The sequence below is a fragment of the Etheostoma cragini genome, chromosome 13, assembly GCF_013103735.1.
Source record: "Etheostoma cragini isolate CJK2018 chromosome 13, CSU_Ecrag_1.0, whole genome shotgun sequence".
In the NCBI taxonomy this organism is placed as follows: Eukaryota; Metazoa; Chordata; class Actinopteri; order Perciformes; family Percidae; genus Etheostoma; species Etheostoma cragini.
In genome coordinates this window covers 21,369,101-21,392,958 of record NC_048419.1, presented here as the reverse complement: position 1 = coordinate 21,392,958, position 23,858 = coordinate 21,369,101, and the positions used below count along the sequence as shown (strand labels likewise).

The 23,858-nt window shown below is 38.5% G+C and overlaps 1 protein-coding gene across 2 annotated transcripts in view; it reads right to left on the bottom strand.

The window, feature by feature from the left end:
- doc2b (double C2-like domains, beta) overlaps positions 1-23,858 on the bottom strand; it is a 115,174-nt gene that overhangs the window by 5,706 nt on the left and 85,610 nt on the right. For both annotated transcript variants that reach the window (XM_034890490.1, XM_034890491.1), the window contains 4 exons: positions 22,063-22,172; positions 15,887-16,013; positions 5,127-5,284; positions 1,488-1,569 (listed from right to left, as the gene is read on the bottom strand). In XM_034890490.1, coding sequence (XP_034746381.1) covers positions 1,488-1,569; positions 5,127-5,284; positions 15,887-16,013; positions 22,063-22,172 — 477 coding nt within the window. The remainder of the gene's footprint in view (positions 1-1,487; positions 1,570-5,126; positions 5,285-15,886; positions 16,014-22,062; positions 22,173-23,858) is intronic.

The following is a 23,858-nucleotide window of genomic DNA, read 5'->3' as shown; positions in this document are numbered from 1 at the left end:
TGATTTTTGTTGGCCACTTGGTTGCAAGAAAACAGTTGCCGGGTGCCTGGGTAGCAGAGTTGCTAGAGCAACGCCCAAACATAGAGGTTTACTCCTCAACGCAATGGCCGTGTGTTCGACTCCAACCTGCGGACCTTTCCTGCATGTCATTCCCCCCTCTCTCTGCCCTTTCATTTCGTTAGCTGTCCTGTCAAAATAAAGGCCTAAAATGCCCAAAAAAATGCCTTTTAAAAAAAACTTAAAAAACTGTTGCCTATTCATTAGAGCTTAATTATCTGCCGATATTAGGCATTTCGCAAAATATCGGTATTGGCATTTATAATGGTCAATTTAAAAAATCTATTTATGACAAATGATTCAGATAAATATTAAAAAAATGAAATAAAAACGGACGGTCAACCATGTTATGAGTGTTGGCGTTGCATAGTTTGTCCACCAGAGGGCGCTCTACAACGTCCCTGTTGGCAACACACTTTTTTGTGTTTTTATTCAAAAAACTTTTTATATCTTAAGTTTGTATTTTATTTATCCAAACTTTAATATATTTTGATGTTCCTCTGTTCTGTTGTGACAATAAAACAAATTATAATTATTTTAGTGAAAACTCATACATAATTACAAATAACTAATGTTCTGGAAATCTTGCGCGTTTCTGGATTCATATTTTTTTTAAATATTGGCCGATATATTGGATTTTTAAATGACCAAATATTTGTATCAGTATCGGCCTTAAAAATTCTTTATCGGTCGGGCTCTACTATTTATATGTTTAGCAGACACGGAGCTATGTTAACATCAATTTGGAGTTGATTTAGTCTCCACTAACTCCTGAGTAAAACAGCTGGCTCTTTAGCTGCCAATTGCTCCAATGAGTTCTCCAGCTAGTCACCAACTTTGTCTGTCTACGAATGGTGCTGACCTACACATGTAGTCATTTCCCCATTGTTTATACAAAAAAATGGATTGGTGCAGATTTAAAGCCCCTGAAAACGTATTTTTAAAGGCTGGGGTTTTCTGCATAAGATGAAAATATTCATGACTAAATAAGCAATAATCAGAGTGAAAGTTTAGACATTATTTATTAAAGGTTAGACAAAAACTCCTACAACTGTCATCACGTTTTTCATTCAAATATCTTTTAGAGAAATGATGGCATTAACAGCAGTGGATAACAAGAAGACCTCATTTAAACATGTCGTCTCATCCAATGGATGAGAAAAGATCTGAATTTAGATAAAGTATCAAAAGACAGCTGAGCTATGTCTTTGGCTATCGCAAAAAGTCATCTTGTAATGAATTTAGAAGAAATATGCCTCCTGTGTTTGATCTGACAGCCTTGCCTACTCAGACTGGCTTTTGTGGGTCCCGGGGTTATGGAGGTTGTTCAGCACATAAAAGCACTGGACAAACACTGGGAAAAGAAAAACAGGAAAGTAAAATTAAACGACATTGGAGCTGCAAGGTTTTAGCACAATAGTGGATTATACCTCGTTGAACTCTGGATTGAGGGTCTTCTTCTTCACTGCAGTCTTGTGCTTTGACTTTTTGTTCTCGTCAGGCTTCAGGTACCTGTAGGGGACCAGAGCAGGGAGGGAAGACTCAAAACCTCGAAGCTTTTTACAGCAAGGAGAAAATACTACAAACCCCTGCAGATTTATTTATTAAATGCCTACATGCTGCTGATGAATTATTTGAAACCATCGTCAACTATGTAAATCCACACACACACACTCACACACACAAACTCACTGTGAAAGCATTGTTCAGCTGTTATTGTGTTCTGTCCTGCAGAGGGTACTGTGGTACTGCCCTACAGCCAACCACACAGTTGCATTACGTTACACAACCTACACACATTACTACATTATCTGACTTTAAAGTCTTTTAAACTCCACCTGTTTTTTTTATTAAATACATTTCTTTTCCCAGTTGGTTATACATAAAAGCTGTTGTTTCTTCACCTCTCACAATTGTGTCCAATGTCCAATACATTAGATGGGTAGATTTATAAGAATTCATTGTAGTGCCTTTTTGATGAGATTACAGAGGTAAAGACACCTTTCCTCATAACACATTTCTAAAAGCAGTCGATACTCCTGCTGCATCACATCGTTGTGTAGTTTCTTTAAATCATAAATCTCACAAAATATTAGAAACATCTCTTAATATAATGCAATTTAACAGCTCCACGAACTACAGCCTCCACAATGACCAGAAATTTAAACCTGACCATTATAACCTTCATGATGGTAGGAAATAATGCAGGGCTGTGCTTTAACAGTGGTGGAAATGTAACTTTACTTTGTAATTAAAGCTATAGTGTGCAGTTTCTGCCGCCCTTATTAGGAATTCTAAGTAATGACAGCAACACTGTCGGCTAGCACCAACATGATGCAAGCCTTTGGTGATCGCGGACCACCCCCACCCCTCCTCCACGCAGTTGCTAGTAGCGTTTAAATCGTCAAATCAAGGAGGACACTGAGGATTAAAAAGAAAAACATGGATTATCTTCAATTAAAAATGAAATGATCTTGTAATTTCTATGTCCTCTTTATCTCCATGCTAAATGCTGCATTGACATGAAACGCATCACTCAAGCCTCTGCCGGGGAATGTTTCCATACGGCAACATTTTTTAAACATATCCATGTTGAAGAAATACAGAGTTAGAGCCGATAGTCTTAAATAGCTGTCTTGCACATTGAACACATTACTTTATTCATAATAAAATACTATATATTATTCTGAAATGGGCAATTCTGCAAATAAGTATTTTTACTTTTTGGTACTTTTAAGTATCTTTTGATGCTACTATTTATGTACATTAAAGTTACATTTTAAATGCAAGACTTTCACTTGTAACAAGTATTTCTGCACTGTGGTATGGCTATTTTTTACTTCAGAGTACTTCTGCCCCCACTGTGGGGACCCTAATAAACTGGCAACTGAGTGTATGTTGTGAAATATGCAATATAAATAAAAGTTGTGTGTGTGACCTTTTGCTCCTGTTCTGCCTCCCATAAATGATGCAAAAGGCAGGTTGTATATGAAACCTTGCGTAGTCGTGATGTTGTTTACCTCTGTCCATTTGGCAAAGAACAGTTTGGGGCAATAATATTCACTCTTATGGTGCTATATTTCAATCCAGTAAGCAATTACAGGAGCTTGTCACATCCCTTTTCCCTTTTTACATGCTCACTAGATCTAGACAGACTTCAATTTCGCACTGTAACAAAGAAACTTACAGAGGGTGAATGGGTTATTTTTTCAAAACTTACCCCAGGGTGAGTGGGGGCTGAAATCGTTGATGAGAATGTTGCAGGGGAACCTGATTGCTGTCATGTAATGGGACTATTGACCCCCCCAGGCAAAACAAGCTACAGTAAAATTGAAAGCATGCAAATAATGCTGTTATGCCAATCAATGGTTTTAAGTGTTATCTCACCCTGTAAATTGCTGACATTTTGCTGGCGTACTGTGATTAGTATTGTTTTGTTCAGCAGCTGTACAACACTTATTCTTTAAAAAATACCTTTTTAAGCTTAATGAAATGCACTTGTCATTTACTGAAGAGCCATTAAGGATGATTTATTTGTCATGGACACCGCTACCTTGTTGATTAGTAGGATATTATTGGTATTATAGTGTAAACCATTTACTCTTCAGGTGACTTGATGCATCAGATAGACTTGTGCTTGACATCTACTGGTGAAAGGGGAGAGAAAACATGCAGTCCTCTCTATCCGGCAAAGTATACATTTCCTTTATTCCCTCTGACATGAGCTCGTCAGTAAATCTATTATCTGCCTGTATGTCCTTCAAGCTTCAGGGAGATTTTCTCAACCTCACACTGTAGGAAAATTGTTGCCAGCCTCTCTTCTCTGATACGAGTCATGCTTTTGTTCCCAAGGTGTGCACAGCAGAGTTGAAAATTAATTGCACTTTCATTGCTCAGCCAGATGAAAGGCTTGGGAAATGTTCAGGTGTGATAAATGTGACTCTCCTTCAAATGGCAGCCCTGCGGATGGCCCCGTCGTGCTGTGCGTCTCTCATGTAGCTGATAATCGCAGGTAGTCTGCATCCTTTCTGCTAAAACATCAGCACTGAAGGCTAATCCATTTCAGCACTACTGCTGTGCATTGTACATCCACTAAAAATAGCATTATTACGACGAACATCTGGGGGTTTTCGCGGAGAAATGTTTGGAGGAACAAAAGTAATCAATTGACAGGTGGCTTTACGTTATGAATGAAAAGGACCAATCCTTGTTTAACCAGTGGTGGAATGAGTATTCAGATAATTTAATTAAGTAAAAATACTATTGCCACACTGTAAAAATACTGTTACAAGTAAAGGTACTGCATTAGAAATGTTACTTTAGTAAAAGTATGTAAGTATCATCAGAAAAATGTACCTGTCTGTTAATCATTTCAGCTGGACTTGTAGGTTGTTACAGTGAGTAGTTTAATAAATAAAAATAATTAAACAGTGTATTTTATAAAGTAAACATATTGTGTGTGCAAAAGTCTTAATTTGGATAATAACTAGTAACTAAAGCTGTCAGAATAATGTAGTGGAGTAAAAAGTATGATATTTGTCTCTAAAAAGTAGTTGAGTAGAAGTCAAAAGTTGCATCAATACAAAACGAAGTACTTAAAATTTGTACTTAAGTAAAGTACTTGAGTAAATGTATTTGGTTACATTCAACCACTGTGTTTCATGACACATACATTTGGATGTTAAGGCTTTAAGATGGTGATGACAGTTTGTCTACCACTGACAGTTATCTAGACAGTGATATTTGGTATCAATATTCATGAAGCATGGAGGCCGATTCTTAATGGTAGTTGTGACCTGCTGACTTTTTACCCTAGTGCAACAAAAGGTCAGATTGTGTCCTTAGCCAACACTTTGGGTTTTGAATCCAGTACAGTCTTATTATTACGAAGAGAAATATTGGCCAAAATGAGGTCCAAGTTGTAAATAAACCAGAATTATCCTTTTTGGTTGGATCAGAAAGTAGTATGAAAACACACGTGTGAAATTGTGGACTATAGATTGTAGATTGCTCTTGTGACTTATTATGTAATAGCTCCAGTTTCTGTTTTGATGTGTTTGTACACTGACGTTTTGACGTAGGGGTCGGAGAAGCCGTTAGCGTCCATGGCGGCGAGGTGAGCACAGCGTATGATGCCTACTACCAGGCAAGACTTCTGGGTGTTGTACTTCAGAGAAATCATGATGCGCCCTCGTTCTTCCAGGGACTTGTCTTCTGTCTTGTTGACCTGCAACAGTGAAAAAACAAGATTTAGAAATAATAACCAGTTTTTGTTATGAAGTCAACCCCATGCAGGTATAAATGCTTCAGAGTGGTTGCCAGCCAGAGTTCTCCCTCATGCCCTGCATCATTTGCAACTGATGTTTCTTAGTTCCGGCTTCATCATTATTTAATTAAGCTTGAATTTCCAAAATGCCATTTATCCACATAAACAACAAAATCATTACGTAAAAATGTTGCCCCTCAGTCATTTAAAGGATTTTGTTTTTTTAGATCCAAGCAATTTTATTTAATTTATTTTTTTGTCCTTTTTGCATTTTGTGAAAGCATGTTGATGTCATAAAAAGTCTTCAGCCTCTTCTTGACAGTTGTTTGTTCTGAAAATCAGCCAAACACTGATTGGCTGATTGATGTCGCCTCCGTTGTAGATGGTGAGTTAATAGCCTCATCAAAAGTAATTTCCCATGTTCTCTAGAGACAAGATCAACGTCTAAACTGACACATTCCTAACAGCCCAGCAAGACCAGGAGAACCAAAGCAATAAATTCAAACATTTGTGTCTCTTGGGATATGTTGATATTAAAGGTGATGTTTAAAACATGACTGAACACTAAAATAATTTGTGTTGTAAAATTAAACTAATTTTTAAATTGTGTAACATAAGTAATAATATATAATTCCCAATTTTTAAGCTTGCAATTCTGCTTCCAGCCTTGGAACTCGAGCCGGTTTCCCTGCCTGGGACCAACCATCTGATCAACCATCAGTCAGTTGAGTCAGTCTTACTTAATGGTTAGTGCTTTGTGTTTTACTGCATTCTTTCATGTCAAGCTCCCCAGAGAGAAAAATACATATTCGGGTGAATTCCATCTTACTGAAAAGGAGGCCAGGCCTCGAAAGAGCTATTTAATTTTTTTTTCACTGCTATGCCCAATGACTTAGAAATGCAATTTACTAGAAACACTCCCGCTGCTGCTGATTGCGTGAATATGCACTGGGTTTTACCGTACATCAGCATTTATTTTTTAACCACATTTACAGTAAAAGACCATTCATATCAGCGGAGCAAATGCACAGAGGCTTACAACTTCAAGCTTATAAGAGCTACTGGAAAGTGCATGGACCAGTGGAAATGTGGGAATAATTTGGACTGTCATTAGTTTTTTTCTGTCTCCTTTATGACAAAGCCCTTCACACCCGATCCAAACTGCAAAGGTAGACCTAACCTTTGTATTGTCATCACTTTCGGCACCCTCTCATATCCCTTTGGGTCAAATTGACCCGTGACTTATTTGGAGTTTTAAAAACAATTCTGAAATACAATTTTACTTCATGATCTATTAACAAATATTGTCTTCATCTCAATTTAAAAAAATTGTGCTAACACATGTTTAGGGAATGCAATCAGTCTCTACTAGAACACAATTAAAAATGGAAGTGTGATTTGTTTTTTGTCATAAGGTTAAAATTCATGTTAAAAATTCACTATGTGATTTATCTTATCTTGGAAAACGCAGAAATAGTCACATCCAGAATTATTTTCTGAATTGAGTCAGGAATACATGTTTATCACAGAAAATAAGGTAAGGTCATTGATTTTCAGGTAGAAAAAATGCATACTTGTACCATTTTTCTTCTTGTAAAAATTTGAAATGGGTCAAATACACCTGAAAACCATACAAGGGTTAAGAGAGATGTAGTTCCAGAAAACGTATTTTGACAGTACTTAAAAATAAATAAAAAATCATTGATGAATCCTTCAATGATAATGACTTCCTGTTGCATGTTAGTATGAATGGTAGCAGCTACAGTCTCTCTGTTTTGTTCTTTTTGGCGGCGCCTATAGCATCATTTTTGGTTGCAGCAGGCAGCTGTTTTCAGTGAAAAACCCACTGTACGCTACCTGCTCAGCAGCAACCAGCAGACAGATAGAGTTTGAGACTAGCTGATGAACACAGTGCAGCATTTGGCGGCTGTGGCTCAGGTGGTAGAGCGGTCGCCTACCAATTGGAAGGTTGGTGTTTTGATCCCTGGCCCTGCAGTCCTATGTCAAAGTGTCCTGGAGCTAGACGCTGAACCCTGAATTGCTCCCGTTTCTTGCGCCATCGGAGTGTGAATGTGTGTGAATGTTAATCTGATGAACAGGAAGCACCTTGTACGCCAGCCTCGGCCTCAGTGTATGAATGTGTGCGAATGATTCCTGTGCTATGTAAAAGCTTTTTGAGTAGTCATTAAGACTAGAAAAGTGCTATATGAATTCAGTCCATTTACATTTATGATTCGACACTATAAATAAAATTGAATTGAATTAAAATAATTATGCCATAAAGGCAGGATGGCATGAAAGGACAGCTCTGATTTAGTCTACTGAAAGCTGCTGTTTTAAATAATTATGCCCTCACTAGGCTCCAAGTAGTGATACCAACAGCATAAGAATAATAAATTGAAGAAGAAAAACAGACCCAAAGTCTCTGCAGACTCAGACTTCTGTCTCCACTACCGTCTTGTGTGTCGGAGACAGTGCTCAACAATCTGTCCAGCAGTGTCCACAGCAGGATATTAATCAGATATCTCCAGGGAACTGACTCCCTCTACATGAATCACAGAAGACTTTTACAAGACGTCTCACTGGACTTGTGGGCTCGGCATCCATTTCACCTGGCATGCCAACATGTTTCGCCCGTCGTCTCGGTTAACTGTCAAATCCATTTATTCCTGTCTCTTCTATAGTTTATCCGGATTTAGGACATCTTACTGTTGTCTCTGCTTGTCTTTCTTCTTTTACACAAGATACACTACATGGGAGGTGTGTAACAAACCAAGATGTCAGGATGAAAGCGAGGGAGGAAGAACAGGTTGCCTAGATGCAATCGAGGTTGACATACCTGCAAGTGCAGACATCTTTACAGCACTGTCTTCTTTTCTATTTCACACTCGCAGATCATCCATTTAGGTTGGCTGGCCTTCCTTCTCTAACAAATTATTTTGTCTACACTGTGTATAACAACATATACACCTAATGCCAATAATCACAAATACAAACACACAAATGGTCTGCAACTGCACTGTGGGAAATAAACATTCTTGATTGTAAGATTTAAAGCCTATTACATTTTTCTGAGGGGTTTTAGCTTAGAGAGAGAAGATCAAAGTCATATTATGAAAGGGTTGTGTATTCCTGATAAATGATTTTGGGGGGGGGGGGGGGGGGGGGGGGGGGGGGGGGGGGGGGGGGGGGCGCAGTTCTTCCACACAAAAAAGGGAGGTGTGAAGTACATTAACATGATTTGTGATTTTAAGAAAAGAGGTCATGGAATCTATGTTGTAATATATACATGGCTCATACATCTCCTGTCAGAGGAAAGCCACTATTGTCATTTTGGTGACTTCAAATGTACAAATGTAATAAATGTACAGTATATAAGAACAACTACTCTTAAGGGACGGGAGAGACCAATTCAGGTCTTCATCCCGTGCGCACGTATTAAAGGATTTGATTTGTCACACCAGCAATTGTACTTTTCAAACAAACAAGACAAATGTCTAAGACAACACAGCCTCTGTTCTTCATAGACTTCGTCTGCTGTCTTTCTCTGCTTCTCTAAGCCTCCTTTTCCTCTTTCCATCCAACTGGTCAAACATAAAATCAACTTACATAAACAAACACACTGCTGTACAGTAGTGTTTGCCCAACATTTTACAGCTAATTGTACCAGTGCCTCAGAGAAAACTCAATTAAGATTGGCTAGAGGATGTCCATTAATTGAATTTAATGCACAGTATAACCGGACACCTCCGACGTGACTGTCTGAACATCATTCTAAATGAATGTAGCTACAAAGCAAAACAATCAAGTGAGATATACATCGCTCGCTTTATCTGCCTGCTTCTTTGTATTCTGAACTCCACAGGCTGACAACAAAGCAGCACAGAGGTAGCAACCCAGCACAATAATTTTCCAAGTGTATTGACTGGGTTCCAGGTAATACTCAGTCGCTTTGGGGTTACCAGGGAAACAGAGATATTACCAGCAAAAAGATGAGATGATATCCCAGGATAATGGGGAGTTTTCCTTTGACATGTGTCTTCCTCTTTGTCTTAATCAGAAAAGTACATGTCTTTTTCTGTGTCACGTGTCATTTGCAAACCTCTTTGAAACAATGTGTAAGTAGGTTAGAATATAATGCTGTAAAAGTGTGGAAACAGGAAGCTTGGCCAAAATGCATCTCCTGCCAATGTCCTGGTTGGATCTCTCAGATCAACACCTCTTAGAGAACAGTGGGGTGCGCTGACTATTGTGCTGATGCAAGAGAAAAGACCATGGCTTACAGGACACTGGCATTCAGTCTGCACAACCACATTCATACACAAACATATTCCACGCAGAGAGGATAGAAAAAGCAGTGCTGATAACAGAGGAGGTAAAATCAGATAAGCTAACCTGGTGCTCAGAGGTTTAACTAGGAATGTTTGGCTCCCTGACAGAATATTGCTCTGGTTCCTTGTCTTTTTTTCATATGAACAAATTTTACACTTGACGGGCCCTATCTTGCACCCAGCACAAAGCCCAATGCAAGTGTCTTTGCATGTCAGAAGCACAAATACATTAAACATAAAAATATTACAATGTGAAATAGTGTTATTGTGTATATCTGTATATATTATATAAAGGCATTATGGTCACTGGCGCTTTTACTTCACACATGAGCAGATCAGTTTCTTTTCTTCTGAAAATCCCTCCATCCTGACAGTGAAGATTAATTCCTTGTGGACCATGAATATTTTACAAAAATTGTTATGGAAATCTGGCTATTGGTTGGAGTTACCTTGTTGTCAACTCCCACTATAGAAAGCCATTTTCCTCCTCTGTTAAACAGGCCAGTTGTTTCTTTTCACATAACAATGAGGAGCATCTCCAGGAGCACTTAAAGCAGCTATTTCTGATAAACTCGATATATTCATATTAACAATGGATGGCATGACGTGAGAAAGGGGTTGCTTATAATGACAAACCTGCACAAAATTCAATTCAACTTTACACATCCCTCCAGCTCGATGGAGATTCATAGGATCTTTCAGCACATTGTTTTGATTTCACAGCTTGTAACATTACTGTATAGAGGGAAAAAGCTGTAAAAAACCAAATGTATACTACCGCCTCAGCAATAAATGGGAAACTAACATTGTTAACGACTAGCTGTTAAACCTATTGGATTACTTAGGAGCTGATAAGCCACATGTTTCCCTCAGGAGTTGGTGGAGACCAAAACCATTCACTTGGTGGCCAGAAATACTGATGCTGTTATTGATCTGCAACTGCTTGGATCAGCTTGTTTCCACTGTCTTTAAGTGGCCAATCTTAATGCAGGTTTAATGTGCAAAGAGCTTTGTATGTTGCTCTGATTGTGGCGTGAGAATAATTTGATCCCTCAGTGGCTTCCCACTGTATTTAAATGGCCAGGGCACACCAAAGCCAGGTACTGAACCCATGTCTTAAAACCAGATTTTGACCTGTTGGGGATTTTAGACAGACTAAATAATTAGGTATCATCTAATCCCCACAATGTCTGGGGACCATGACTGTCTATACTTTCACAGTTCACTCTTAGACTTCACCACTAACTGAGCCATAATCTTCAGTATTTCAGCAAAATAGCAACATTACTGCTTGTGCTGAGCTTCAGGGCAGACAAATCAACAGCATTGGTTACATGCACTGTAAAGAGACAAAGTGCTATTCCAAAAACAGAAATTAAACCTGCCATTTCTCAAAATGGCAACATGTTGAGCGACAAATTTCTGGTCATTTCTTCAAGTTAAGACTTTTATTGTCCAGCTGGGCTGAGGGAATAGAGAAATGTATTGCACAGAGACACTGATCCGAGATTAATTGTCAGATTAGGCTGCTGGCTCTTACAGCTGGCTCTTACGTTCATGCCCTCCTGCTGTCTACTGGTGCCAATGCCAAGGGCAGTTCCAGAGTTGAATCTGGCAGACACATCTATTAGAGAGAAATGGGTGAATGTTTGCAAGAACACAGCTGCCCAGCTGCCTTGAGATTAGAACTTTATGTGAGTAAATGTAGACTATTTTCTTGTTTTATGATAATTGATATCTACCCAGGAAATCCAGAGTTCTCGTGAGAGCACAGTTTAAATTTGCAAGCAACTTACTCTGGCATAGAGTAATGCTGCTCATTAACTATACCCTTGTAGCCGATCGGTGTATCTGATATAGGCGGGCCAGAGGCGAGCTTAACAAATAACGGCAGTTTAATCTACCGGTTAGCTCCGCTGGTAGCTAAGTGTATGGGGCTCTAAATACGTCACCCTGTGTGTTGTTGTGATTGGTCATAGTGTTATCCAATTGTGTGTGCAGTGAGATTTTCAAATGCAGGCTTGATGCAGCCCCCTCGAGATGGGCGACTTTCATTACTTGATGCCAGACCCTAATCGGTCTGGATTTCCTGGGTAGTAAGTGTGTATAGTGAGAATGGAGGTGCTATCCTGAATGTGCCTGAGCATATTTCAGTGTAAATTTCCCTCAGGTACAGGTTTTCTGCTTCTCTGTGCTTTAACTTGTGTAAAATTTAGCAGCACTATAAAGTGTTAACAGAGAATCTAAATCAGTTAAAAATGGTATGCAGAAAGGCTGAAAGGTTTTTAGACTTTTTGGCATTTCACTGTTTTCTGCATTACTTGCAGTAACTGTATTTCAACTTGTGACCGGTCCATTCCACAATTTTACAGCCTGACTGACTCTAGCATGAGCTAGAAAGTCAAAAGGCTCTACTGTCAGGCCAAAACCACCAATGAGACAGGCACTGCTAGCTGCTGGATGAGATTATTACATGGTTGGTGCCCCAGCACAGCATCCACAACATCCTGTGTTGAGACAGAACTCTTTATCCGTAACTTCAAGAGCAAGCAGGGCACAAAGCTTCTTTCCTTTTAGCTCTTTCTCCCTGTAACCAGCAGCTGTCATAGCTTCCCTTTGCCTTGCAGTGTTGCTATGTGAAAATTATCTCCTGCGCTTTCCTGGGTGAGACTACAACAACAACTACTACTACTACTACTACGACTACTACTACTAATAACCTGTATTCATATAGCGCTTAAAAAGAAACCCAAGGACACTTTACATAATTTCTCTTGCTAAGCTAAAGAATATTGTAGACTATGGTAAACATGTGGTGTTTCAGGAGTCTTTTTTTAAACCTGTCCAGGGATGTAACATTTTGGATATCTGCAGGGAGGGTGTTCCAGAGGGGAGGACTGAGGACCGCAGGTTTTGGGATGGGGTGTATGGATGGAGGAGGTAAAGAGAGTTACTGTGGGGCCAGGGCATGGAGGGATATGTAGGTGAAAAAAAGGATTTTATATGTGATGCAGGAATTTATTGCGAGTCAGGGAAGGTGGATGTGGATTTGGGTAATGTGACAGGACTCCATTGCAGTAGTCCAAACAGGAGTTTATTAAAGCACAAATGAGGGTTTCTGCCATGGAGTTGTCATTGTATGATAACCATCATGCATTAAATACATTTAAAATAGTGTGGAAGTGTAGCATTTACTGACACTAAACAAAATCAAGGTGTAAAATTGAGAATGCACCGTGGCTGTTTATACCAGTCATACACAATCATATTTTTGGATGATTTGTCACACTCCCACATAGACAACAAAGCATATGAGAGGAGCAACAGAAATATGTCTCTCCAAACACAAGAAAACACAAGGCAGTCCTCCATCCTCTAAAAAGGGATGTGTCCAGAATTACACTGTATTCTGTGTGGGCTATTTGAAAAGGATATACAATCACAGTTCAATGATACTCTACTCCACTACCATGCTCTCATAACACATAATCCACTCCAGCACCCCACTCACGGGCACACCACCCAATGCTCTCATCTATTGTGTGGTTATTACCCAATTCTTATGGATACTGCTGTTTGCACTGATGTTTTTATTGGCAATTACCAGCATGTTCTGGTTGAGATGTACAGCAACGTAGGCAAGTTGTAAGCTTGTATCTCTTTGTGCAAAACCGATTACTCCTTTTGGATTAACAAGACAATTATAATACTAGAGATAACTGCATGTATTATCTGATTATATAATAACTATATTATAATTTAGTATTTCTGCATATTTAAATTAGTTCGCAATGTACACGCTGTTTCTGTGAACATTTAATTAAAAAATGAGTTATTAATGCTGCTCAGCATACAGTATGTTCTGTATTTACTCTCTAGCCAACACTGTAATAAGGGATTTGACAGGAATGAAGCTATATAAGGAGATATGCTATATAGTGAGGTATGTTTCTCAGATGTACTGTACATATGCACATCTGAGAAACCAAGCTAAAACAGACCTGCTGAAAATTTCAGATAAGTGAAATGAGCAGTAGGTATTGAGGGGTAAAATGCAAAATATCTGTAGCTCCGTTAGAAATGTCACTTTTTAAAATCATCATCATTACTGTATAGTAATCCCTTGACCTTCAAAATGAACTATCACATTACTGGGTTATTTCATTACCAGGAAGATGGAGAATTTAGAATATCTAATCTGTTGCTAGTTGCATGGCATTTAGGATGTTATCTACTAATCTATTGGCAGTCGCATGGCACAGAGTAGACAACACATTCAGGTCAGAGGCTGGCTGCCTATCAGCTGCTGCCACGTTGTCCCTCAGTGAAGAAAAATAAAAAGTCCCATAGCTAATATAAACCACACCGCAGCCATGCAGTTCTAAATAAAAAAACGGTTGGCAGTATATTCTGTAATGAAATCTAGTTTTCATAAAACGTAAAGACATACAATAAAGTGCATTCTTACTTAGCAAACACGCAGAGCTATTCACCGTGGCCACCCAAATCTGTTGTTCCCGTCCAATGATTTCCTGATTAGTTTATTGTTTATTATTTAATATCATCCTAGACACACAGTCCACATATAAATTGGTTTAACCCCTTATCTACTCTACTGTGCAATATAATATTGTTTATGACACACTACACAATAAACAAATGCAGGCAATACACAGAAGCTATATTCATGAAGTATAAATATGTATTAGACTAGTTATGAATGATTAATAAATGTATTTAACCTACTATATTATATTCTAGTGTAGGGGTGGGAATCTCTAGGCACCTCACAATTCGATTCTGAGGCCAGCGATTTAATTCTGAACCAATTATTGATGCATCTCGATGCAACAATGTTTTATGTACATTTCCATGCGTGATTTCTAAATATATACAGTACATATAAATCTGAGTTTGTTAGATTTTGACATACAGTATATGTTTTGATGAAATGTTTTTGTCTACTGAGGTTTTTATTTTGAAAATGCTTGTGAAAGTTTCCTTCTCTCACAGTGATCTTCCATGTCAGGCGGAAAGGCTTCTTAGAACATGAGGTGGTCAGATGTAATGTGATAAAGTAGATCAGTCTTTGTGTTTTGCCTTATTATTTTATGTGTTTCTTATTAGATCATGTGTATGTATGTATGTATGTATGTATGTATGTATGTATGTATGTATGTATACATACATACATGATCTAACTAAACTCATTTTTTTTCCTTTTGGTCATTTTTTTTTCCTGCACTCTTTTGGTCACTTTTTTATAATCGATTTATTGACTAATCAAAATCGATTATAGAATTGTTCTAGAGAGAATCAAAAAGCATTTAAAAATTATCATCTTTTCTCTCACCCCTATTATAGTGTTGGATAGTATTTGTTGGAATTTCATATTGTATAATAGAGTATAGTGTGCAATGGTAGTTTAGCATAGAAGCAAGTGTAATACAGTATATACTAAAGTATAGATTAGTATACACTGGAGTATACTATAGTTTACTGTAGTATAGTGCTCATAAATAAATGGAATTTCCATCTCATTGCAATATGAACATGCCACTAAACACATTGCGAAAGTCTTCCTGGACCCGGGGATAAAACTATTTATCATCACACTTCACTCAGTATTTTGACGCTAGGAATATCATTGATTTTTATTGACATTTTAGATTGTTTCCAGTGAGATATTGAGTTCATATAGTGACTTTGCTGCTGTTAACACAACAATTAGCCTAGTTATATTTAAAATATTTAATTGGGCTATGATCCTCTTCCGGTTTTTAAGAGACGACCAGGCTGACATAGAAAAATGTATAGTTAGCATATATGCACACTTCAACATTTGTTCATTTATAGCAAGCCATATCGCCATTAAAATATTGAACAGTGTTATGCACATTACAGATTCTCCTCATATCGCCCAGGCCTAGTATAGTTTAAACTGGAATACAGTATTGTTTTGCAGTGTATTTGATTGAATAGTACTTTGGAGTAGAATAGAGAGTAAAGAGTATGTACTGTAGCAACGATAATGGAAACATGATTTAATGTAACACAACACTGTTGGAAAGTGAATTGCTGTATAATTATACAATTTTGTCTGATCACTGTACCTCTGCATTAGAGTTTTTAATTAATTTGTTTAAAAATACATTTGTTTAAAGAAAAAAAAATTCAAATCTTTACAGTAACATCTAAAACCGCTAGTCTATGTGTGGCACATTGCACTTACAGGTAGCTGTTTCTCCAGGCAGTTGTTGAAGTTTTTGATTTGGTTGGGCTTGAGCTTCTTAAGGGGGATTCGTGTTTCCCCGATGAACTCGTTGTGGCGGAATTTGTCCTCATCACACACTGAAATCCTGAGAGGAGAGGAACAAATAAAGCAGGTAAAGGAAAATGAGAACGAAGTGAGGCTCAGGTTAATGTTTTGTTACTGAGAGGAGACTTGAAACAATAAAACCAGTCATTGTCCACCTGGAGGCCATCATCCTCTAATCACAAGGATTTGATTCTTACCAAGAAGAATCTTCACCTAACTATAAAGCTGAATCTCTAGGCCACACAGCCCTGAAATAAAACCCTAGTAGTTCTGCAGTGTAGGAATTAATAAGACGTTCAGACTTGATAAGCATGGCAGACAATGATGGGATACTTATGCTTTAGCATGCATTCGGCCATGTATGGATCAAAAGACCCAAATATTTTAAAGTGAGAGAAGAATAAAAGGGTTCTATTTCTTTCAAAATGATTTAAAACCAGATCATGACATGAACATCTAAAACTGTGCTGGTCGTATTTAATAAATTAGTGCAGCTTGAATTGAATTGTGCCGTGGTGCATTGTACATTCAGTCTGTTTACTTATTTGTATAATGGGCCAATTTTTCACAACATGTCCTTTTCTCTATGCATGCGACAACCTTTAGAAAACATTATTTATGTTTGCCAGTGTATTCTTCTGTATCAATAAAAACGAGGATTCATTATTTTACACAGTATAAGGGCTTAGAAAAGATGACAGATGGTGAACAAAAAGGCAGCTCTCAAGTCAGAACCACTGAGGACTGAGGCACAGTAGCTTTACTTATATTTTCCAGAATGGAAATCTATATTCCCCTAGAGACTGTCCTCCCCCCCCAAATTATGGCCCGTAAGTTTTTTTTTTTTTTACTTTACAGAACAATGTTACATTCGGTGTCAACAGGACACAACAGGAATTTAAGTAACGTAAGAAATGTGTACAACTTTCCTTATCCTAACCAAGGTAATTTTTTGCCTAATCCTCCCCCCTCATAAACAATATGATGGAAAAAAATCTGACATTTTATAAGTCACAGTAATACCAACCAATTTGACACAATGTTATAACGTTCAGCAATTTGAGTTGCTTATGTTTTAATTTGGGTTCTAATCTGAGCCATGAAATAACCAACTTCTTTTCTAGAGACTACCAACGTTAAACTTCACAACTGTCTCTTGCTCTTCCTCTGACAGATTAGTTAGACTCAGTCAAAGGCTGGCACACCCTCCCCCCATTGGCCAAAACTAGTGGCCAACTAGTTTCTTTGGCTGGGTTACAGGTGCATAGCATCGGCGACAGACACACAGGACATTAAACCTGGTTCAAGCCCTTTTAAACCTAAAGTGGCCCATGGTCAAGGGGTTTAAAACCACCACTGTTGAGTTAACATAGGACAACGGAAAACGGTGAATTGTATTTCCCGCCACCGTTAGGGAAACTAATTTATGAAACTCTCCTATGGGCCATATTAAAGGGTAGGAATAAATGATTCATTACATTCATAATGTTAATTATAGGTGTTAGACAACGCTGCTCTCGGCGACTCTATGTGTAAATGCAGATGGCTAGTCCCTCTGTATAGCCGTGACATGATATGATTCACACCCATCAGCCTGATGGAGTGGAATAATGTTTGTTTCAAGTTGCAAAATCAGCTTTGTGCAGGAAGACATGCAGTCTTTGTGCACCCAGAGGCATGAGTAATATGAATTAGCATTGTAGCTTGCAGCATAATCAGTCACAATTTCCTGCTTAGCTGCCTAGTTTTCTGGCTTGATTAATAGTAACAAACACAGCCCAAGGTTCCTGTTTGTACTATGAACAAACTTGTAAATCCCTCTCTTCCTGCCATTCCTTCCCTATCTTCTAATAACTGTAAATAACTACTTATTAAGATTAAGACCTAAAGTAAGTTATTGATCCCGCAAGGGGAAATTAATTTATTGTCACTCTGTTAGTTATTACACACATCACACACAGGCTCAGGACCAATACATGCACTAATGGACATGTCAAAGTCTTTTTTTGTTGGCAACATTGATGGTCTGAGGTCCAATCTTGAAGTCAACAGTTTATCCTTCTGCACCATTCAGCCATCCTGTTTTACTGTCTGAATTTGCTCATATCTCCCTGCAGAGTCACTTTCTTCTGTAAAAAATGTTTTCCTGCTTTGCAACACAAAATATAATGTAAATAATATATACAGTATGTATATATAATTTTAAAAAAGCGTTTATAAGGTTGTAAGTTAATAAAAGTGATTCAACAATTAATTTACCAGCTGTGACTTTAAAAAAATAAGTAATCTGAGGTTTGACGAAATTATTACATTTGAAATTATTAGGAATAATGCAATCAAATTTGTATTATGTTGATTTGATCAGCACTTGTGCATTCCTTAGCAATTCATCCCATAAAGCCTACCATGCCTAAATTACTGAACATCCAGCTTTGGTGGCAGTGGTGGGGACTGTAAATAGTTATAGTGTGAAATGGTTATCATGTGAATATATAGGACTTATATAGAAAGGGAGAAAAAGCTTCTGGGGTGAGGCAACTTTGAACGCAGCAATGTCAAGCTTGCAGAGTAAAATTGCGAGTAGGATAAGAAACTTGGGTGAGGTCTAACTGTAACTGAGTAGAAACCGATTGCTCCTCTATCCATCTTTGGTGAACATGTTTGAGTTCTAAACTTGCCCAATACTCCCAGCCACAGCTTAACCAATGGTGAAGCAAAGAATATGATATGTCTACACCCATTTATGTAAAACAACTTTATGTCTACACCCATTTATACAACTTCAATAAAAAGCCAGAGCAAGGGGAAAATACTTTGGAAGAGTGCTGAATGATTTCAGTACTCCCCTTTGCGAACGTCCATGTGTACTTTTGACTTGGTTTTGAACCTAACACAGTTGAGCCAGCTTCCTAATGCTCTAAAATCCACTGCACCCCATAATACAAAACTGTTGACTGCTTCTAATAGGCTTAACAGAAGTGGTACTTTATTCACTATTTCCTATATAATTGACTGGATAGTGTACTGTATAGTGAGCATCATCACTGAGAGGTGTAGTGTAGCAGGACTGCATATTTTTGCATCCACAAAATATGAGGTAACTGGCTTAGTACCCTACTGCTCCCATTAAGTGACACAATAATGCCAACATGTTCCTATTTACATGTTGTGATTTGTATAATCACAGTGTGTACAAATAACAAGGTCATATGAGACACATTGTAACCGCATACTAACTGGGAACTATATTCTCAGAAAGCACTGGTACTTCTGCTACTTGGGCGGAGTGATTTGCTCGCCGCACCTGGGAAGCCCGGTGACGGAGCAGAGTTCACTTGGAGTTTGCTCAGAGCTGGAGGTTTTCTGTGGGCATAATGTTGGCATGTTCCACGTACAGTATACACCACCAGTCCATGTTCATTCTGATTCTCCCCTCGACCTCAGTCTGTTGGGCATTTTGTCTGTCAGCTTCCAAAATTTGTAACTCCTCGTCTGTGTATTCTGGCTCAAAAAGACATGGTTCTGGATCTTGGTTTAATACCAAGTAAAAATCATCTGACAATTCTTCAAATTCAGCAATGATCCCCAGTGTTGTTCGCTACAAGTCAGCCATTGTTGACAGAAGTAACTGTGCTTTTCGGGGATTCGCCTTTCTGAAACTATAGTTCCCAGTGAGAATACGGTTAGAATATGGCTGTGTTTCTTGTAACCTTGTTATTTGTACACGCTGTGACTATTCAATTCACAACATGTAAATAGGAATGTTGGCGTTATTTTGTCACTAATTGGGAGCAGTAGCTAGTTGGAACCAGCTACCTAAAGGATCTTTGCTAGGCTAATCTAAAGCTGGGGGCGTCACAATTTGTTGGCTTTAGGAACGTTTAGGAAAGTATTTATGAATATTTTGGATATGGATGAAACCAAGTTACAATAACATAAGTAGTTGTGCCAGTACATGGAGCTGGAGTTTTATTTAAGTAAGCACTTCAATCACAATCCATTTTTAGTAGTTGCAATGAATGCTGATTTGCCTTAATATATGAAAAGTAAATAGCCTGGAAATCCAGACCCAAATCCGAAACATTAAGGGTCTGGCATTGAATAATAAAAGTCGCCCATCTCGATGGGCGGCACCAAGCGTGCATTTGAAAATCTCACTGCACACAATTGGATAAAACTACTGGAAAGTTAACCTATTGAAAGTAGCCCCCCAAAACTTTTCAGACAGAGAAAAGAAAATCTGAATGAGCGATTACACTGAGTTACAGCCCAGACCTATCATAACTCTGGCTCTCTGTTAGAATTTTAGTTATGCACATATTTAGTCATTGGACAAAATTTAATTTTTGACCTGATGATCCCATAACCTGATGTTATGGGATCACCAAAGTGATTACAATTCATTGTGAGGGGAACATGAATATGTGCACCAAATTTCAATCCTCCCGATAGTTGCTGGAAAATAATATACTCAAAACCACAAATCTCAACCTTATGGTGGTGCTAGAGGAAACATCACAGAGTCACCAAAGTCAGTGGGAGTCATCATAAGGGAACCATAAATGTTTGTGCAAAATCACATGGCAATCCATCAAATAGTTGTTGAGATTTTCTGCTCTGGACAAACCGTACAACAGACTAACAGCCTGACATTGCCTCAAAAGGGCATGGCACTGCACCAATCAGTTTTTCTCAGTGTACAACAAACAAAGAAGACTGTTGGGTGAAATAATGAGCCGCCTGCACTAAAGGAAGACACAACTATAGAAGACCACATTCCCATTAGAAACACACACAGTAGTTGCTTAGATGATTGGGGAAACGGGAAACTAAAACAAAATAAAATCCTCCACTGTATGCAGCCCACCTCTCATTGGGATATATACTGTGCTGTAGCTACCAAAATGATTAAGCATATTATTATATAACCTACTTCTACTACAGTATAAACACCGTGGTAAAAATACAGGAGCGGGGAACACTGAAGTAACACTTCCATTGCATAACAGTGTCATATTAATCTTTTGAAGCAGACGTTTCTGTTCCAGGTTTTAGTCTATTCTCAGGTGTTGTACTGAAATACAAATAACCAACAAAAACAGGAATTTATCTCACCCAAACAAAAGTGCTGTTTGGAGATGACACAAACAACAGATTTCCCGGCTGTTAAACCAATCGGGGGTTATCACACATTCAGGTTCGCCCTGGCACCAACACTCGCATCATGAATTGTAGTGGGGCGAAAAAACTGGATAAATACTGACACCAGTAATTTCTGGCTAAAATGGATTTTGTCAAATACAGGCTGTGATACAATGAACTATGTCAGGAGCCATGCAGAAGTGAACTGTCAAACATCACTGCTCTATGAAAATAATTTTATGAAGCCTTTCGAAACAAATCTACAGAAGCTAATGCTACAACATTCCCTTTTCCACTTTATTTAATTTCTTCTCATTCGGCCCCTTTTTTATTTTTTGTCATTTCTTTGTTGTCTTTGCTTTTTCCTTTAGTCTAACTATCACCAGACCAAGCCAAGCTCAGTAGATTGGAGATTGATTATTGGTCTGGGGAGTCTGCTCTGTAATTTCTCTGCACAAGAGGCATGACAAATGGGCATAGTTTAAATGACTCTGTACGTAATTGGATAGTCCTTCAACCAATCAGACCAACGATCCGAGTGACGTAGAAGCGACAGCGGCATCAACGGGTTACTGCGCTTTGTTGGCGTTCGGTGTACGCTATGTTGAATGTAAACAAGAAGCTGCTTGGTCGCCAATAGCGCGCCAGCTAGATAAGCCAGTTTGTGATTGGTTCCTGCAAAATTGTAAACTGTAGCAGGAGAATTAAACGTGCAGGTGCTTGCTTTCCTGCTCTTCGATTGCTTTCATTACCTTCCCCTCATTCCTCCCTGGTCTTCGCCCTCCATTTCCTCCGTTCCTCCTACCCTTCCATTTTTTTCCTTCCTTCCTTCTTTTGTTTCCTTTCTCCATCCATTCCATCCCTCTTATTTTCTTCCATTAGAATCATTCTTATCTTCCTGCAGTCTTTTTTCTCCTCATCATGCACTCACATAAAGTTAAGAGTACCTGAGTGTTTTGCGGACCATATCCTCGTCGGTGATGCCGTAGTAGGTCAGGGTCTCGCTCCAGACAGGGTTGAGTGTATTGCGCAGGGTCTTGGTTCTAAGTTTATTGGCCTGAAAGACAAACGGAGACGGCGGCAATTTAACAGGATTGAACATCATTATTGATTAGCTGCTGGTTCCCCTGTAACAGCTCAAGAGAGCTCATCCCTTAGGTGTCAAGATTCATTGAAATGCTGTCAGAATTATATAACCATCTCTGAAAATCTATAGATAGATTGTAAATGCATTGGCATCTGGTGGCGTGTATGCAAATGCAAGCTCGCTGCTGCACATTGAACACTGTTGGGAATGAAAGATATCCGTCAGACTGTGTTTACATGAAGTGACGATGCATACACTGAAGTTAAAAGATGGCTCCGTTCATGCTCAGCCGGTTCCTGTTTCTGTCAGCACTTTGAGAAAACAAGGTTCCAATTATAGACCTTAATCAGGCATCAAATTCACAATTTGGAAAAAACATCTTTTTACTTGAGCAGCAGACTGCAACGATAATGCAAAGGAACAACAGAAAAATCCCATGTCTGAGACAAGTATGCATCCATTTAAAGAGACAGGAGACATAGCTTATGGTCAATAGAATCAAATAGAGGCGAAAAAGTATAAAACAGTGGAATAATAGCATATAATATGCATCGATGACAAAAGTTCAAATACAACCAGTTCCAGTATCCCATCATCAAAATTGGCACTTTAAAGGTCTTTCGAAAAGTTTGAATCTGTACATGGTCAGCTTAATATAAAGACTGGAAGCAGGGGGATACAGCTAGCCTGATTCCATCCTAAGGGCATACATATGCACACCAACACACCCAATGTATAGATTTCCAAAATATTGTTCACAATAAAACAGGCCCTCCTGGGCTGGCTAAGTGCATATACAAAGGCAATTGCAATGGAAGTTGCTACATTAAATTACTACACTAACAGCTAGCATTGGTTTTTTCTTTTGCTAACGCTGCTAAGTATTAATTAATTATGGCTGCAGTACCACAGCCTCTCCCCTGGTCAGTTGAGCCTGTCGGCTTTGAATAGAGCATGCATACTGGCTTCAGTTCCCCGTTTTGGTGGCAAGTAAAGCTGTGAATATTCTAATCACAGCGTACACTTAAAAGTATACTTTTGGAAAGGATGATCTGTTTGCAAAAAGTGGCACCAAGTATCCACCTGTTAGGCTTAACATTTTTTTTCCTCAGACACAGAGCAATAGAAAGTGCAAAGGAATTGGACATCAAAGCCGTGGTAATTATACCATGGCTAAGAACCAATCAAATTGCTTTATTTGAGCTACCCCCTTTAGTCAGTCCTTTTTTTTTCTATTAAGCAAGCCAAGGATGGAGGGAGTTCAGTTAATGCATGTTAGATTAATATGACATCACAAGCTACTTTTCAGATGAATGTTGTATCCCTTTGATATATACATATCATATGTGTCATGTATTAGACAAATAACTTGTTTATCAAAAATTGCAATCTTTAATATCAAAGTAGATAGACTATTGGCAGTCATGGCATTTCCTCTGACTTACTTTGTCAGTCAGAATCAATTGCAATCTAGCAAGGTGATGTAAACTGTGACTGTGATAAGCGACATGGCTTTATCAGTGTAATATTGCGTGGAAATCCTCCGAGCACATCACTGAATAAATGACAAGGTGAGGATGTTGATACTGTGTTGCGAGTCATGGGTGAGGATGTGGTTCTGTTGAGTTTAATCAATTAGCTGTTGTGATTATTTGC